General features: G+C 45.8%; 1 protein-coding gene across 1 annotated transcript in view; it reads right to left on the minus strand.

Moving 5' to 3' along the window:
- SMC6 (structural maintenance of chromosomes 6) overlaps positions 1 to 19,393 on the minus strand; it is a 295,141-nt gene that overhangs the window by 76,738 nt on the left and 199,010 nt on the right. The window contains 2 exon segments of the mRNA XM_033937259.1: positions 8,600 to 8,735; positions 11,968 to 12,128. Of these exon segments, the coding sequence (XP_033793150.1) occupies positions 8,600 to 8,735; positions 11,968 to 12,128 (297 nt within the window).

Below are 19,393 nucleotides of genomic sequence, written 5' to 3' on the forward strand. Positions count from 1 at the left end.
CCAAGGAGAGAGAGATAAAGAAACACAGACAGACACATCTATTCTAGCACCCGTTAATGTAACGGGCTTAAAGACTAATAGTATATAATCTATTTTGCCATGATTGCATGAGGCTGTTCACCTGTTAAACATAAAAACAACAACAAAAAAAATATCCAGTGCTGATCCCACCTAACATGAGCATGGGGGTCAAAGATATCTGACAAAATATATACAGGAAAAAGAGAACATAAGAACATAAGAAATGCCGCTGCTGGGTCAGACCAGTGGTCCATCATGCCCAGCAATCTGCTCACGCGGCGGCCCTTTTGGTCAAAGACCAGCGCCCTAACTGAGACTAGCCCCACCAGCGTATGTCCTTATTCAGTAGGAACTTGTCTAACTTTGTCTTGAATCCCTGGAGGGTGTTTTCCCCTATGACAGGCTCCGGGAGAGCGTTATAGTTATCCACCACTCTCTGGGTGAAGAACTTCCTTACGTTTGTATGGAATTTATCCCCCTTAAACTTTAAAGAGTGCCCTCTCATTCTCCCTACCTTGGAGAGGGTGAACAACCTGTCCTTATCTACTAAGTCTATCCCCTTCAGTACCTTGAATGTTTTGATCATGTCCCCTCTCAATCTCCTCTGTTCGAGGGAGAAGAGGCCCAGTTTCTCTAATCTTTCGTTGTATGGCAGCTCCTCCAACCCCTTAACCATCTTAGTTGCTCTTCTCTGGACCCTCTCGAGTAGTACCATGTCCTAATCCTTCTAATCTTCTAATCCAACCAAAATACCTCTCTTGTATAATACTTTAAGTGATACTTTAGAAGACACAGTGGTGAATGCTCTTCTCTCCAGAATTGTCTCAAATATACTTTTTATTAGATTCAAAAGGGGAAGGGGCTTCAGATACCCGTGCGTTGTAAGTTTGTTAATTGAACAACCGCACTGGAAAGGGAAGACACCTCATCGGCCCCACACCCCCTCCTGCCTAGCTTAAAGTTTCAAGTTTCAAGTTTATTAATATAGTTGATGAATCGCTTATTAGGATTACTAAGCGATGAACAAAATTAAAAATAGAGTATAATACAAAGAAACTAACATATTGACAATATTCTTTCATAAAATACAAACATGAGTCGGGAGGGAAAGTGAAAAAGTTACAATTTTCATCTTGGTAGGAAAAGCGAAAAAACAAGAGGGAGGGAGGTAGTTAAACTATAGCACATTTTGAAACCTTTCTTAAAAAGTTTAGATATTAAAAGCATCTTTAAAAAGATAAGATTTTAAAGATTTTTTGAACAATGTGAGATCTTTTTCGTTTCTAATATATTGTGGCAGAGAGTTCCACCATTGAGGGCCCATCACAGAGAACATGTCCGATCTTCTTATTCCTATAATTTTCAAAGAAGGAACAGAAAGGAGATTTTGGCTAGATGAACGAAGTGGGCGTTGAGTACTGTGTGGTATTAACAATCTTGATAAAAATTGGGGTTCGTTGAATGCTAGAGTTTTAAATATAAGCAACATTATTTTAAAAATGATCCGATGGCCAATTGGAAGCCAATGGGCATCTATCAACAACGGTGATAGTTCAATGCTGACTTGTAATTACTTCTAATGTTTATTTAGTAGCGCAAATTGCAACAATACTTTCTCTCTTCAAAGAAACAAAGCAAAGGACTTAGCTTAGGCATAGATCCCCCTGCATGAGCGTAAGAAGCAATGCCGCGGAGTCTATTGCTCTGATGCAGCTATAAGCAAAATGCCAGCTAGCTTACGTTGGCAAAAGTGGACCAGCAAAGACAGCAGGAGATTTACAATATCTGCAGCATATAACCGAAGCCCTGTCTAAGCTAAGTTCAGGACATGTTTGTTGATAACATTGTTGAGTGGTTGGTTTCCTCGAGGTGTCGATAATATTGTGGACAGGCTGAGAGAGATGCAACTCAGATGGATTCAGCCCGAGAGATATCAAGCTGTCAGATGTAGCGACTGCAGGTTGGGATGAAGAAGAGATCCTTGATTCTGTGTAAGCAGAGTAGGAAAAATTGGAATAGGTATGGGCTCCCTGGTGCTGAGTTGAAGTAGAAGAGAGAACCAATGTTACTTGGGCCACTGAGGAGCTATTAGAATCATGGTGGCTGACTCCCATTTGAGTTTGAAAAGAGTCTTCAACATGAAAGGAAATGCATAGAGAAACATTTTTGTCCAATCCAATCCAGCAGAAACGCATCTGCCTCCAAATGGTGAGGGGAGTATAGTCTGGAGCAGAACTGGGGCAACTTGTGATTGTGAGGAGCCACAAATAAATCCACTTGTGGAATGTCCCACTGTGCAAAGATGGGGTAGAGAGCTGCAGAGCTGAGTGCCCATTCGTGAGGCTGAAGAATTCTGCTGAGGTTGTCTGCCAAGGAATTCTGCGCCCCCTGAATGTAGACTGCCTTCAAGAAAATGTTGCAGGCAGTCACCCAAAGTCAGATTTTCTGGGCTTCTTAACATAACAGGAGAGATCCAATGCCTCGTTTGTTGATGTAGTACATTGCTATTTGATTGTCTGTGCAAAGGAGGAGGACTTGAGGGCTCAAGAGATGTTGAAACGCCTTGAGTGCATAATACATCACTCTGAGCTTGAGTAGATTGATGTGAAATTTGCACTCCTTGGTGGACCAATGACCCTGGGTTTGAAGTCCATCCAGGTGCGTCCCCAAGCATAAGGGGATGTGTCCGTTGTTATCACCTTGTAATGAGGAGGTAAATGGAAAAGGAGACTTCTGGATAGATTGGAGGAGGTCATCCACCAGTGTAGCAACTGTAGAAGAGATGAGGTTACAGAAATATGCTGTGATAGTCGATCTGTCGCTTGAGACCACTGAGTAGCGAGGGCCCACTGGGGAGTGTGAAGATGTAGTCTTGCTAGGGGTGTCACATGAACTGTGGAGACCATGTGGCCGAGGAGAACCATCATGTGTCTCACAGAGATTGTTTGGTGATGAAACATCTGCTGGCAGAGGTGAAGTAGAGCATTCAGGTAATCTGGAGGTAGAAACACCCTCATGAGAACAGTATCCAGGACAGCTCTGATGAATTGAAGACGCTGGGTCGGGAGAAGGTTTGACTTGGGAAAATTGATCTCGAAACCTAGGGCTTGAAGGAAGGATATGGTATGAGCCGTCACCAGAGCTACCTCCTGAGAAGAGGAAGCCTTGATCAACCAGTCGGCCAGATAAGGGAAAACCTGAAGACTGTGGTATCAAGAGGGTTGCTGCCACCACAATCAAGCAAACACTTCGTGAAAACTCCGGGAGAAGATGCCAGGCTGAATGGACGTACCTTGTATTGGTAATGGCGCTGATTCACTTGGAAGCGGAGGTATTTTCGGGAAGCCAGATGAATTGGTATACGATTACAGGCTTCCTTGAGATCCAGAGAGCATAGCCATTCATTCAGAGCCAGTAGGGGATATAGAAGGGCGAGAGAGAACATTTGGAATTTCTCCTTGACAAGAAATTTGTTGAGATCTCTGAGATCCAGAATGGGACGCAATCCTCCTGTCTTCTTTGGAACTAAGAAATAGCTGGAGTAGAATCCCTGGTGTTGCTGAGAGAGGGGAACCTCATTGATGGCATTGAAAAGAAGAAGGAATTGAATCTCCTGGAGAAGGAGAGAGGACTGTGCAGGGTTTACTTTGAAGCAGACTCTTTTGGAGGATGATCTGGAAATAGGGTGTGAAAATGAAGAACGTAACCCTGATGAATAATGTTTAACACCCAGAGATCGGAGATGATGAGCTCCCAACGATTGATGTAATACTGAAGCCACCCCCCTACTGGCTGAGGAAGAGGTTATAGAATGGGAACTGCGGCTATGCTCATAAGGAATGCGTCAAAAAGGTTGTGTAGCTTTCTGTTGAGTTGGTTGTTTAGGTTGTTGCCGGGGCTGCTGTTTCTGCTTTCTAGGTGGAGGATGAGCAGGAGTAGCAGCCTTAGCAACAAACTAAAGCTGGTAAGAAGAGGCAGGCTTAAATGGGCGAGGAGGCTGAGACTTCTTTTTAAGCCTAACCAGTATGTCCCATCTGGTCTCATGGGCAGATAGCTTTTCTGTGGCAGTGTCAGTAGAATCTCCAAACAGTTAATCACCCAGACATGGAGCATTCGCCAAACGATCTGATGGTTCACATCCAGGTCAGAGACACGCAGCCACGCAAGACGTCTCATAGCTACCGACATGGCTGTTGCCGTAGAGGTGAGCTCGGATATGTCATAAGTAGAACGGACCATATATTTTTGTAATTGGAATACAGTGGAGAGAAGATTCAGGAAACTCTTGGCCTTGCATGCCGGAAAATATTATTGGAATGCAGAAAACTGCTTGACCAGGTGTTTGAGATAGCAAGAGAAGTAGAAATTATAATTCCCTGCTCAGTTTGCCAACATTGCATTTTGGTAAAGGCATCTACCAAACTTATCCATTGTCTGGCACGTCCTGCCAGGAGATACGGACGCATAGACACTGGCTCCAGAAGACTTTTTCAAAGTAGATTCCACCACAAAGGACTCATGAGGAAGTTGAAGCTTGTCAAACCCTGGAAGCGGCACCACCTTGTAAAGTGATTCTAGTTTTTTGGGAGCCACTGGGATAGAAAGTGGAGTCCCAAAGTTTTTGAAGAAAGTCTTTTAAGATAGTATGAAGAGGCAGCTTTAACATTTCTATTGGAGGCTGGTCATAATCTAAAGTCTCTAAATATTCTTTGCTATATTTAGAATCCGCTTTCAAGGAAATATCTAGATCTTTCTTCATCTGGCAGAGAAATTTGGAAAAAGTAACTTTTTCTGACGGAGAAGAAGCTCTAGTTGGAGAATGGCATGGTGAACCTGAAGCAGTAGAGCCCTCCTCAGTGGTTGATGGTGGCTCCGGCTCAGAATCTCCCAACAAATCAGAATCCTGCACCATGGAGGAAGATCGATGAAGAGAGAGGTGCCAGCGGCTCGGTACCAAGGTCTCGGTGTGCTTAGATTTATGTGAGACGTTACTCGACCTTGCTGGATCGACCTCTCTGGCTGTTTGGGTCAAGGAAGAATAGTACTGTGATGGTGTATAGTTCAACTCCCGTGTTGAAGGCATCTGCAACGATGGAGCATCAGTGACATAAGAATTGCTGCTGCTAGGTCAGACCAGTGATCCATCGTGCCCAGCAGACCGCTCACGCGGTGGCCCTTAGGTCAAAGACCGGTGCCCTAACTGAGACTAGCTTTACCTGCATACGTTCTGGTTCAGCAGGAACTTGTCTAACTTTATCTTGAATCCCTGGAGGATGTTTTCCCCTATAACAGCCTCCAGAAGAGTGTTCCAGTTTTCCACCACTCTCTGGGTGAAGAAGAACTTCCATACATTTGTACGGAATCTATCCCCTTTTAACTTTAGAGTGCCCTCTGGTTCTCTCTACCTTGGAGAGGGTGAACAACCTGTCTCTATCTACTAAGTCTATTCCCTTCATTATCTTGAATGTTTCGATCATGTCCCCTCTCAGCCTCTTCTTTTCAAGGGAGAAGAGGCCCAGTTCTTCTAATCTCTCACTGTACGGCAACTCCACCAGCCCCTTAATCATTTTAATCGCTCTTCTCTGGGCCCTTTCGAGTAGTACCGTGTCCTTCTTCATGTACGGCGACCAATTCTGGACGCAGTATTCCAGATGGGGGCATACCATGGCCCGGTACAGCGGCATGATAACCTTCTCTGATCTGCTTGTGATCCCCTTCTTAATCATTCCTAACATTCTGGTTGCCCTTTTCGCAGCCGCTGTACATTGCGCGGACGGCTTCAATGACTTGTCGACCAGTACTCCCAGGTCTCTTTCCTCGGAAGGTATCTCTGAGTACCGCACCAGACATCCTGTATCCGGCATCGTGAGCAGCTCAGACTGGACCTGCACTGGGAGAGTCGGTGACAACAGCGGCATAAGCTCTGTCGGTATCAACAGTTGAAAATGCTCCCCTAGTTCCTCCCTAAGCAAGTTGTTTATTTTTTGCTTAAGGGAGAGCACCGGTACCATTTTTTTTTTCACTAGTACCGCTGGTGCTGCGCTACGGTCCGGTGAGGAAGATGCCAATGTAGAGGCACTCACCGTAATGGGGACAGTGTGCTTACAGGACTTATGCGAGGTCGGCATGACTTGAATCAATGCAGCTTTGACCTGCGTCCTGGAGGGGAAAGGGAAGGCTTCTTAGCCAGCTTACCCAAAGGGATGGTATACTGTGACACCGGAGTTGACATCGTTGGTTCCGCTGGCATTGAAAATTTCAGTGTCATCTTAGCCGGTGTAGTTGGTGTTGGTTCCTCTTCCATGGTGTCACCGAAGAGCTGTCGTTGCTGAAAAAGACCCTTTTTCAAAGTTCTTTTTTATAAATAGAGCAGCGCGTACAAGTTTCCGGACAGTGCTTGGGCCCCAAACACTGGAGACACCAAAGATAAGGGTCAGTGACGGAAATAGCCCGAGCACCGTTGCCGCACTTTTTAAACCCCGTTGGTGGCCATAACATCGACGGGAATACCGCCTCAGCCAAATCAAACCCTATGAGAGAAAAGTCATAAACGCGAGAGTGGGAAGGCCGAAAAAATTTCAACAGCCATTAAAACACAACTTAGCTCCGCGGAAACTAAGAAAATAAGGGACTGCGCGCCTACGTCGGACGGAAAGGCACTCATGCATGCGCAGTGCGGGCTATCACAAACTTTCTAAAGACTTAAAGTGGCAATGCACTTTTAAAGGGTCCATATCGGGGCTCCATCGGTGACATCACCCATGTGTGATAATATGCTGCCTACTTGTCCTGGGATAAGAGCATTCACAGCTGTCAAAGATATCTGACCCTCTTATAAGTCAATCTGCATTATATGATGTTACATATTATTCAGACAACAACAACAAAAAAATGGGTACAGCCCCTGATCAAGTTACAGGTGGTCCTGTGTTATATAAGGCCTATAGTGTAATTACTGTTAATTGTATGTTTGGAGTAGAGATCTCTAAATAAGGTGTAGCATTTGCCAGTGCTCAGCTAAGATACCACAAATTTTCCCACTGCTTAAAGACAGATATGTCCTTGGTTAAAAAGCTGATCATTTGCAGCAAAACAATTACCGTATTTTCACGCATATAACGCGTGCGTTATACACGATTTTTACAAACCAAGTATAACCTCTGATGTCAGAGAAAGGGCGGGACCGCCGGAAGAGGAAGCAGCGTAGACGCAGGGCTAAGAGAAGGGGCAGGACCGCTGGCAGAGGAGGCAGCAGGACGACGGTAGGCAGCTTCTACATGATGGGGGGGAGGCTGTGGGGGTGCGAGCGGTCCTTCGGGGTGGGGGTGCGGGTGCATGTGCGAGCGGTCCTTCGGGGTGGGGGTGCGAGCGCTCCTGCGGGGGGGTGAATCGGAGGTCGGGGGGGGGGGCATCAGGCTTTCAGGGTGGGGACAGGACTTCAAGGGGGGACAGGACTTCAAGGGGGAGAGGAGAGTCGGGGCGGGCTAAAGGAGAGTCGGGCTGGCCAGAGGAGAGTCGGGGCGGGCTAAAGGAGAGTCGGGCTGGCCAGAGGAGAGTCGGGGCGGGCGAAAGGAGAGTCGGGCAGCGACGGGAGAGTCGGGGCGGCATGCGCGGTATAGGGGTGTGCGCAGTATATAAAAATTTATTTACATAAATTACAGTTTCCCGCGCGCTATACCCGTGTGCGCGTTTTACACGGGTGTGCGGTATATGAGTGAAAATACGGTAACCTATGCAGAACTTTAAGTTATAAATATTTTTTGCTACATATCAGGTTTTATATATTTGTAATTTCTTCCCTGCTGCCCCTGGATTTAATATACCATCTTTCTATGTTATAACCAAAGCAGTTAAGGTATTTTTGTTTGAACCCAGTGGGCTCACAATCTAACCCCCCTCCCCTTTATGAAGCCCTGTTAGGCTTTTTTATTGTTGGTCGCAGCAGTAAAAGCTCTGATATGCATAGAATTCCCAATACTGCTGCAGCCGGCGATAAAAAAGGCTAATGCGGCTTCATAAAAGGGGCCTAAGTTTTTGTACCTGGGCCAATGGAGGGTTAAGTGACTTGCCCAGAATCACAAGGAGCTACAGTGGGAACTGAACTCAGTTCCCCTTATTTTTAGTCCACTGCACTAACTATTAGACCAGTGCTTCTCAAATAAGTCCTATTAAGTTTACAGAATATCCACAATGAAAAATCTCTTTCATGCATATTCATTATGGCTATCCTGAAAACCTGATGGGACTATGTGTGCCTCAAGGACTGGGTTGAGAAGCACTGCATTAGGCGGCTACTCCGCTCATTTTTTTGTCAACTCTTTTGAGTTCTATTGTTATTTTTGGTATATCTATACATTTTCTGACTGCACCAGAAACTACTCCTGAAGCCTCTCTACAAGCCACACTATTCATCTGTGGTGGAAAACAAAGCTTCAATAGTCATCTAAGCTAAGACAAGTTTTCTACTATATCAACACCACATGCAAATAAAAACACCTCCCAAATCCTTCCCTTCCTCCAACCCCACAAAAATGTAAAGATTCACATTTCATTGTTCTCTCTTTACCACAGTATTTACCTGTATTTGCTTGCTTCTCTGCTGATACTGTCTGTAGTGTTCCTCATTTTGTCTGGTATCACTTTCGATAGAAAGCAAACGCTGCTCAAATGTAGACAATTGTGCTGTCTTGTTTTCAATTTCTTTCTCCAAGACGCTTTAAGATAATTAAAAACAATTACACAGATTTTCACTTGTTTTGGTCTCCACACCAACAGTGGATTTACTAATATAAGCTTGCCCTAGCCCAAATTTGGTAAAAAGCCAATATGACCTCTGCGACATTAAAGACCAAGATAGTATTACAAGTACATGATTCTACCTCTGATAGCAAAAATTTGTGCAAATCGACTTTCAAACAATTGGCCAGATTCACTAAGCCCACTGATCGTGTTTGCGATCGTTTAACAACCTGATTTTTCTCCGACCCCATTCACAAACCTTGTGGCTGAACAACATCCAATCTGATCCAATCCGCGCATGCAAATGAGGGGAGACAGCATGCAAAGTAGGAAGGATGTGAATCATTAAACAAAATTGGGAACACCGATTAGGCTGGCCAATCCAAAAAGAAGCAACTACTAGGGACCAGTTGCTCATGTCCTTTCTGACTGTCTGCTAGCCCTTTAGCCCCGAAATAAACCTGCTCTCTGCCTCCCAGGCTCTCCTGCTCTCTGCCTCCCCGATCTCCTGCTCCCTGCCTCCCCGATCTCCTGCTCCCTTATGCAACCTACTCTCTGCCTCCCCGACTCTCTGCCATACCGAACTGGGGCTCTCTGTCTCCCCGACTCTCCTGCCCTTCCCCTGCAGTGCGAGCCCATGGTTTTAACCTGCAGTTTTAAAACGGGTTAAAACCACGGGCTCGCAAAGTATAAAAAAGTTAAAAAACCAGAAAAAAATGGTCTGCGCATGCTTCAGGATCGCTCACTAGCGATCCGTGTGGTCGGTGTTCCTCCGATCGCCCCCATTAGCACGCTGACCCACTGTGAATTTGTCGGCCTGCCGTGGATCGTCCAGCTTAGTGAATCTTGCCCAATATTCTTAAGCTAATGCTGCTTCCAACATTGCAATCTGGAACAGTGTGTGTATGTTGACATACTGCCTTGTGGTACAATCAAAATGAATTACATTACATATTGTATTACTTGCATATAATCTAATCTGAATGCTCGATGATCTGACTCAAGAGACACTCAAAAATATAAACTTTCCTTTTCATCTTTTAAGGGAATTAGATCAACTGGTAAAATCTGTCGATAAATAGATAGATATAGATTCACAGAGATCGGGAATGAAATTCCATCTTTTATCAGAACCCTTACTTCTCTTCAGACCTTACGGAAGTCTATGAAAACACTTATTCCAACAATATTTAGACAACTGTCTTAGGGTAGATAAATAACTTCTGTATATTGTCGATAGTGAACCTTATTTATCAGATGGTAGAAATTATTCGGATTACTAAATTATTTCTTTATTATTAATTCAATTAACACTAATTTTGTCAGCTACTTGTTAACCAATCGAGCTCCTTTTAGTAGATGATGCAGTATACAAACTTAAGCTTTAGATTAGATTACTTGTATATACAAGTACTTTCTCTGCTGCTAATGGGTTCACAATCTTTTTTGTACTATCATATGGTTTCTTGTAAAAATTATGTACTGTATGTGTATGTGCATGCATGTGCAATAAGTCACCCTTTTCACCTAAGACAGGGGTAGGCAATTCCGGTCCTCGAGAGCCGGAGGCAGGTCAGGTTTTCAGGATATCCACAATAAATATGCATGAGATAGATTTGCATCTCAAGGAGGCAGTACATGCAAATCCATCTCATACATATTCATTGTGGATATCCTGAAAATCTGACCTGGCTCCGGCTCTCGAGGACCGGAATTGCCTACCCCTGACACACTAATTTCTCAATTTGCACATGGTCATTATTTATTTATTTAGATTTTTATCCCGTCCGCCCAGTAGCTCAGAATGGTCTACAGGCAAACATTCACAATAGAGTACATTTGGACAGTACAAAGACTATAGAGTAGTTTACATTTGGACAATACAAAGACTATACAGTGGTTTGAATACAAGGACTATATAGTAATTTAAGTACAGGTTAAGAATGGACTGTACAGCAATTTAAGTAGAAGTTTCGAATGGAGAGAGGTTAAAGGGGAGGGGGGTCCTAAGGGAGGTGAGGCGTAGACTGTGGTTGAATTTTAGTTGAAGAGAAGGGTCTTTACCACTTTCCAGAAGGTCATCAATGAGTTCTGTAGTCTGATTTGTGGGGGGAGTTGGTTCTAGAGTTGGGGGATGAAGTGGCTGTAGGAGCGTTTGTGGACGGTTTTTGACAGGAAGGACCTTCCTGGGGGGGGGTGCATAGACGTTTCTCCATTTCAGAGCGTAGGGGGCGGGTGGGGGCATATAGGGTTAGCTTGGATTTTATGTAGGTAGGGGTGGTGGCGTAAATTCTTTTATGCGCCATGGTAGAGGATCAGGTACTTGGGTTAGGCTGGGGGTTTGCTGGAGGGGGGTTGGTGTTGGTGTCAAGATTATTGCGGATGGTTTGTACTTTGGACTGGAAGAAGACTGAGAGAGTCTCACTATCAAGTTCTGTTGGGTTGTTGTGGCTTTTTCCTTGGCCGTTGGTGAAGAGTTGGTTTGTGAGAGCAAACAGCTATTTGGCTCTAGCTGGGGCTATCTGTAGGATGTGAGACTAGGATTGCTTCTAGGATTGCTCACATTGCTTCTAGGATGGCAGCTTTGTAGGCTTTGCATAAGCCCTTACTGCCATCTATTTTGTAGGTAGTAGGATCTCCCGCGCTAATCCTGTGCTAATCAACAAACAGCAATGCCCACATGCTTATCAGCAGAGGGCATATCTACTCTCTGCTTCTATATCCCCATGCTAAAAAATAAATTCTATTTTTTAGCATGTGGGTAAGCACATGCCAATCTCAGAACTATTGTGGGATGCCAGAGCATGTCCCACAGTATTATCTTTTTAACTTGCGGTAAGCACTAATGCTTACTGCAGCTTAGTAAAAGGACTACTAAATATTTAGGCCCTGCTAGGTCTGCGTACAGCTTTACATAACGCAAAGTCAAAGGAAATGAGTTCCACAATTCTGGTCCTTCATTATCAACTTTATCTATCAAACTAAAAAAAAAATCACACCCCAAAATGTACTAATTTGCTTAGCAGGCTAACGTTAAAATATCCACAAAGAAGATTTTCAACAAATGGAAGCTGGTTTTAATAGATATTGCAAGGATATGTGAAATGTTTCAAAATCTAAGCTTGCTGTTTTATCTCTGTAACAACAACAACAAAAAATAAATATAAATATATATATATATATATATTTCTACAGCTTAGAGGTTACCTTATTTCTGCTTCCACATCCCAACTGAGATATTTGGGACTGTTACTGTCAGATGAATAATAACGGTTTACAAACACCTGATCTCCTTCACCTGTAAAGGCTTCCCTGCAATTTTGGGGGGGTCTTTGTTCCTGCATGACTCTGCGAGCTTCTTGATTGTTCTGTAACAACATGAATTCTATTACAATGCTGACAAGATATCACAATATATAATATAGCACAGTTACTTACCGTAACTTATCCAGGGAGAGCAGGCAGCTATTCTCACATGTGGGTGACTTCATCCACGGAGCCCGGATGCGGACAGCCTCGCAAGCAGACTTGCTTGGAAAAACGTAGAAGTTTTGAGTCTGACGCACCGCGCATGCGCGAGTGCCTTCCCGCCCAGCACAGGATGAGTCTCCTCAGTTCAAATAGCTAGCAGAGAAACCAACCAGGGGAGGTGGGTGGGTGTGAGAATAGCTGCCTGCTGTCCCTGGATAACAAATGTTACGGTAAGTAACTGTGCTTTATCCCAGGACAAGCAGGCAGCCTATTCTCACATGTGGGTGACCTCCAAGCTAACCAGAATGGGATGGTGGGAGTGTTGGAAACTTAGGAGAATAAATTTTGTAATATTCTCTGGCCCAAATGGCCATCCCGCCTGGAGAAAACATCCAGATAATAGTGAGAGGTGAAAGTATGAACCTAGGACCAGGTGGCAGCTTTGCAAATTTCCTCAATAGGAGAGGATCTTAGGAAAGCTACTGACTTTGTGCTGTAACTCAACTCTGTAGATGCAGTCTGGGCATAGCAGAAAGATAAACAGTCAAACCTCGGTTTATGAGTGCACCGGTTTGCGAATGTTTTGCAAGACGAAGAAAACATTCGCAAAATCGGCGCCTCGGAAACTGAGTTTGACTCGTTTTACGAGCGCCATCCCCCCGCGATCCTACATCCCCCCGAGCACCGAAACGAAATCCCTTACCCCGATTGGGCACCAGCACCAATGCATAGGACATGCCGGTGCCCGAAAATCCTCCCTCTTCTGGGCTGGGCTCAAGGCCTTCTGGTCTCGCTCTCTCTGAGATTCTGAATCTGAGAATCTCGGAGAGAGCGAGACCAGAAGGCCTTGAGCATGCGCAAATGCTCAAGGCCCAGTCCAGCCCAGCACAGGCAAGAGGGAGGATCTCAGACGCACCGCCCAGCCCAGAAGAGGGAGGATCTTTGGGCACCGGCATGTCCTATGCGTTGGTGCTGGTGCCCAATCGGGGTAAGGGATTTCGTTTTGGTGCTCGGGGGGGGGGGGGGTGATGTAGAATCATGGGGGAGGGAGGGAGGGCGACGTTAGCGGGGGGAAGGATGCCGGTTCGCAGGGGGGATGCCGGATCGCGGGGAGGGGGGGTATGGAGCAGCATCGGTGGCCTCAAGGGGGGGGGAATGGAGCAGCGCCGGTAGCCTCGGGGGGGGGGAGAAGGTGGAATGATCAAAGCAAGTTTCCCTTACTTCCTCTGGGGAAACTCGCTTTGATATATGAGCAATTTGGTTTACGAGCATACTTCTGGAACAAACTATGCTCGTAAACCAAGGTTCCGCTGTACTAGCAGCCATCCAGTTGGAGATGATATGCTTAGAAATTGGATGTCCCAACTTGTTTGGATCGAAGGAGACAAAAAGTTGAGGAGCAGTTCTGTGTGGTTTGGTGCGTTCCAAGTAGAAGGCCATAGCACGTTTACAGTCCAGAGTATGAAGAGCTGATTCTCCAAGATGAGAATGAGGTCCTGGGAAAAACACTGGAAGAACAATGGATTGGTTGAGATGACATTCTGAAACCACTTTAGGTAAGAATTTAGGAGGAGTACGGAAGACCACCTTATCATGATGGAAAACTGTGAAAGGTGGACCAGCAACTAATGCTTGCAGCTCACTGACTCTTCGAGCAGATGTGAGGGCAATGAGAAACACCACTTTCCAAGTGAGATATTTCAGATGAGCCGTAGACATTGGTTCAAAGGGAGGCTTCATCAATTGAGCAAGAACAACATTGAGATCCCAAAGCACTGGAGGAGGTTTGACATTGAAAAGTCCTTTCATAAATTTGGAAACCACCGGATGAGCAGAGAGGGTTTTCCCTTCAATAGGCTGATGAAAAGCAGCAATTGCACTGAGATGAACTTGAATGGATGTAGACTTGAGGCCAGATAATCCAAGAGAGAAGCCAAGGAGGTATCTGGAGGTTCCATGTCATGAGAGATGCACCACTTAAAAAATCTAGTCCAATCGTCTGATTTCCCTTCAGATCAAGGGTCAGACACATACAAAACAAAAATCTAGTCCATTTTTGGTGGTAGCATTGTCTAGTGGCAGGCTTTCTAGAAGCTTCTATAATGTTTCTTACAGGTTGAGAAAACTGAATAGGAGTTATGTTGAGAGGTACCAAGCTGTCGGGTGCAGAGACTGCAGATTGGGATGAAGTAGAGATCCTTGTGTAGAGATGGAAAAACTGGTAGAGGGTATGGCTCCCTGCTACTGAGTTGATGTAGAAGGGAGTACCAAGGTTGTCTCGACCACCGAGGAGCTATCAGAATCATGGTAGCATGATCGTTCTTCAACTTGACAAGGGTTTTGAGGAAGAGAGGGAATAGAGGGAATGCATACAGGAAGAGATTCATCCATTCCAGCAGAAAATCATCAGCCTCAAGGCGATGAGGAGAATATATCCTGGAGCAGAACTGAGGCAGTTTGTGGTTGTGGGGAGATGCAAAGAGATCTATCTGAGGAGTTCCCCACTGAGAAAAAATGTGATGAAGAGGCGAGGAATTGAGTTCTTGAGGTTGCAGAAGATGACTCAATTTGTCCGCCAAACAGTTTTTCGCCCCTTGGATGTAAACAGCTTTCAGGAAGGTGTTGTGGAGGATTGCCCAGTCCCAAACCTTCAGAGCTTCTTGACAAAGGGAGAGAGATCCCGTTCTTCCCTGCTTGTTGACATAGTATATGGTGACTTGGTTGTCCATTCGGATAAGAACTACCTGGTCGTGAAGAAGATGTTGAAAAGCTTTGAGAGCATTGAAGATTGCTCTGAGTTCCAACAGACTGATATGACACTGACGATGCATGCTGGACCAGTGGCCTTGAGAACTGAGACTGTCGAGGTGAGCCCCCCCAGTGTAGGTCGAAGAATATGTCGTGAGGATCTTCTGATGAGGTGGCAACTTAAGAACATAACATAAGAACATAAGCAGTGCCTCTGCCGGGTCAGACCAGAGGTCCATCCCGCCCAGCAGTCCGCCCCCACGGCGGCCCAACAGGTCATGACCTGCCTTAATCACCAGAAGGGGCCCCCTTGCCCTCTAGGTTTCTCATCGAAGTCGTATCTTCCCATCAATGTCCTAACCCTCTGGCCTTGCACCTGCACGACCTGGTGAGCTGTCTATACTTATGCAACACCCCAGCACCTCCCTCAGTACCCCACGATTCCCTTTTCCCTCAGGAATCTGTCCAATCCCTGTTTGAATCCCTGTACTGTACTCTGCCGGATCACTTCCTCCGGGAGCGCATTCCATTTGTCCACGACCCTTTGGGTGAAGAAAAACTTCCTTGCATTTGATTTGAACCTATCTCCCTTCAGTTTCTCCGAGTGCCCCCTTGTACCTGTCGTCCCTTTTAGTCTGAAGAACCTGTCCCTGTCCACCCTCTCTATGCCCCTAAGTATTTTGAAGGTCTCTATCATATCCCCCCTGAGCCTCCTCTTTTCCAGAGAGAAGAGCCCCAGTTTACCCAGCCTCTCGGCATATGGGCAGTTTTCCAGCCCTCTTACCAGTTTCGTTGCCCTCCTTTGGACTCTCTCAAGAACTGCCATGTCCTTCTTGAGGTGCGGCGACCAATATTGAACAGTAAACCTCTGGAGAGATTGGGAAAGAGCATCCACTAGTGGAGAGACTGTCTCAAAGAAGGAGTGACTGTAATGTGTAGTGATAGCGGATCGCAAGCTTGCGTCCACTGAGGTGCCAGGGTCCACTGAGGAATTCAGAGATGAAGTCTGGCAAAAGAAGTCACGTGTACTAGACCATGTGACCTAGTAATAGATCATATGTCTTGCTGAGAGTGAAGAGCGGGAAAACACTTTGTGACAGAGCATCCAGATGTTGTTGAGGAAGAAATGCTCCGAGTTGGATAGCATCTAGAACAGCTCCGATGAACTGTAGATTCTGAGAGGGCTGAAGTTGGGATTTGGGAAAGTTGATTTCGAATCCCAAGCTTTGTAGGAACCACATAGTCTGTTGGGTCGCTACAATAACCCCCTAAGATGTTGAATCTTTGATGAGCCAGTCGTCTAGGTAGGGAAACACCTGAAGACCATGGTTCCTTAGAGCTGCTGCTACCACTACGAGGCACTTGGTGAACACTCTTAGAGATGATGCAGATTTACCACCCGAAATCTGAGGTACTGACAGGAGGCTGGATGAATGGGGATGTGAGTGTAAGCCTCCTTGAGATCTAGAGAACATAACCAATCATTCTGATCTAGAAGGAGTTAAAGGGATGTCAGTGACAGCATGCAAAATTTTTCTTTGACTAAAAATTTGTTGAGAGCCATGAGATCCAGAATGGACTGCAGATCACCCATCTTCTTCGGAACTAGGAAGTAACGGGAGTAAAACTCCCTGCTCTGCTGTTCCAATGGAACTTCTTCGATGGCATGGAGATGAAACAGAGCTTGAGCTTCCTGAAGAAGAAGGGCGGTCTGGGATGGATTGGAAGGATACTCTCTTGGAGGAAGCCCTGCTGGAATCTGAGAGAAATGAAGAGAGTATCCTTCCCTGATTATTGACAACACCCAGAGGTCGGATGTAATGGTCTCCCATCGATGGTAAAAAGGGGGAAGGGAGGACAGAGGCAGAACGATGGAGGTTATGCTCTGTGTGAGACAGTCAAAAAGGCTGGGCAGCCTTAGGTACAGCAGAAGGTTGAGGTTTCTGTTGCTTCTGCTGTTGTTTCTTGGTGGGTGCTCGAGTATAAGGAGCCGCCCTTGGAGGATAACGCCTCTGGAAAGTTGGAAGAGGTCGAGAAGGTTTTGCAGGAGCTGGCTTAGGCTTTGGTCTGACAATGGAAGCAAAAGATTTTTCATGCTCAGACAACTTCTTGGTGGCGGTCTCTATGGATTCATCAAAGAGGTCATTGCCTTCACAAGGAATATTAGCCAGACGATCCTGAAGATTAGGGTCCATATCAATGGTGCGAAGCCAGGCCAGGCGATGTATTGCTACTGAGAAAGCAGTGACCCTGGAAAAAAGTTCAAAGGCATCGTAAGATGACTGGAGAAGATGTAGTCGGAGTTGTGCCAAGGTAGCACCGAGCTCCAGAAACTCCACATGTCTATGTTTATCCAAGTTCTTCATAAAACTTGGAAGATGGTCAATCAAAAACTTCAAATAAGTCATGAAGATGAAATTGTAATTTAGGACTCGAGAGGCCATCATGGAATTCTGGTAAAGGTGACGGCAAACTTGTCCATGGTCTTACCCTCTCTTCCAGGAGGTACTGTGGCATATATTCCAAAAGGATCCTCTTTAATGAAGATTCCACAAGAAGGGATTGGTGAGATAACTGTGAATTCTCAAATCCCTTGCAATGTAGTGTTCTATACCTCGATTCCAATTTACCTGGAACATCAGGTATAGCCTAAGGAGTCTCTAGATCTCTTTTGAAAGTTTGAGACAAAAGTCTATTAAGAGGAAGCTTGAGGGACTCCACAGGAGGCTGAGGCAGATGCATTTCCTCTAAATATTCCTTAGAATATTTAGAACCAGCGTCCAATTTGATTTTCAGGTCGTCAGCCATTTGATGAAGAAAGGAGGAAAAAGATAATTGATCTGCTAGAGCCTGGCCTCGAGAAGGACTCGATGACCTTGAGGCACCTCGAGTGGAGAAGGAAGGCGAAGCCACTCTAGAATACTGGTAACCCAAAGAATACACAGACTTGGAGGAGGCATTGGAATCAGCTAAGTCCTCGGGGTCTGGAAGTAGAGACCTCTGTCAAGGGATTAGAGACCTCGAAGAGCTGGAAGGTCTGGATTGAGGCCTGGACGAGGAAGGCTTTTCTGCGGAAGAAGACCTGCGCCTCGATGGATGCCTCAATGAGGGCCTCGATCTAGGACGAGAGTGCTGCCTGGAAGTAAGTCTCAGTTGAGATCGAGAAGAGGTCGCCCTATGCCTGGAAACAAGCAGTGCCGCTGGTGAATGAATAGGGCTGGAAGCTGTAGATCAAAACCCCATAGACTCAGTGGTTCGGATTGAGGAATCTCGAAGCACTCCCAAAGACTTAGCTCCTTGTATGGAGTGCGAGAATTCCTGTCGAGGCACTCACAAAGACTCGACTCCTTGCATAGAGTGTGTGTAGACTCAGCTCGAGGCAAAGGCTGGACTGCAGGAAACAGAGTCGAGGTACCTGAACAAATTTATGCTCTAACATGGTCTGGAGAGAAACCTGCAATTGTGGATCCGAGTATGAAACTGGACCACTTACTGAGGCTATAGGCTCCGAGGTGGCAGTAGAAGCATGATTTGGCTTGGACTGATGCTTAGATAGCTTGAGGACCACCGCAGGAACCTTCTGCTTAGGTATCTGATCTGAGGCCAAAGACGATCCAAACGAAGAAGGTCTGATGGGACTCGAGGTCGGAGTTGTGGAAGCAGGAGGACCCCTGACTGAAGTCTGGACCGAGTCAGGGCCCGAGGTCGAGGGTGTAGCTGAAGAGTCCATCCTGAACAGCTTTTCCACTTGATCTAGACGACGTTTAAGGGCTCGAGGTTGAAGAGTAGCACAGCGTGGGCACAACTTCGGACTATGGTCAGGACCGAGACACTTAAGACACCAGCGGTATGGGTCCTTGAGGGAAATTGCACGCTGGCACTGGCTACACTTCTTGAAGCCCTTTACTGGCCGGGACACAGAAGGGAAGATAGCCGCTGCGAAGTTGAAGTCCGCAGGCTGCGGGTGAGCGACCTGCCCCGCCAGTCTGTCAATGAAAAAATAAGTCTTTTTAAAAAAAAAAAATAACCAAACAAGCCAGAAAATGAAATGAACACAGCGATTTGCAAAAGAACAAAGACAAACCGTGGTGAAGAGAAGGCAAGAAGCAACGAAGTTTCATGAAGAGCATCAAAGACAGACTTCTCAGCTCCGTGGAAAACTGAGAACTGAGGAGACTCGCCCTGTGCTGGGCAGGAAGGCACTCATGCATGTGCGGTGTGGCAGACTCAAAACTTCTACATTTCTCCAAGTAAGTCTGCTTGCAAGGCTGTCCGCATCCGGGCTCCGTGGATGACGTCACCCACATGCGAGAATAGGCTGCCTGCTTGTCCTGGGATAAAGAATATTACTCATCTTGGTATTTTATTATAGCATGCTCTTTGAAGACAGATAGAGAATGCTCTATTAAAGGCA

The sequence above is a fragment of the Geotrypetes seraphini genome, chromosome 3, assembly GCF_902459505.1.
Source record: "Geotrypetes seraphini chromosome 3, aGeoSer1.1, whole genome shotgun sequence".
Taxonomy (NCBI): Eukaryota; Metazoa; Chordata; class Amphibia; order Gymnophiona; family Dermophiidae; genus Geotrypetes; species Geotrypetes seraphini.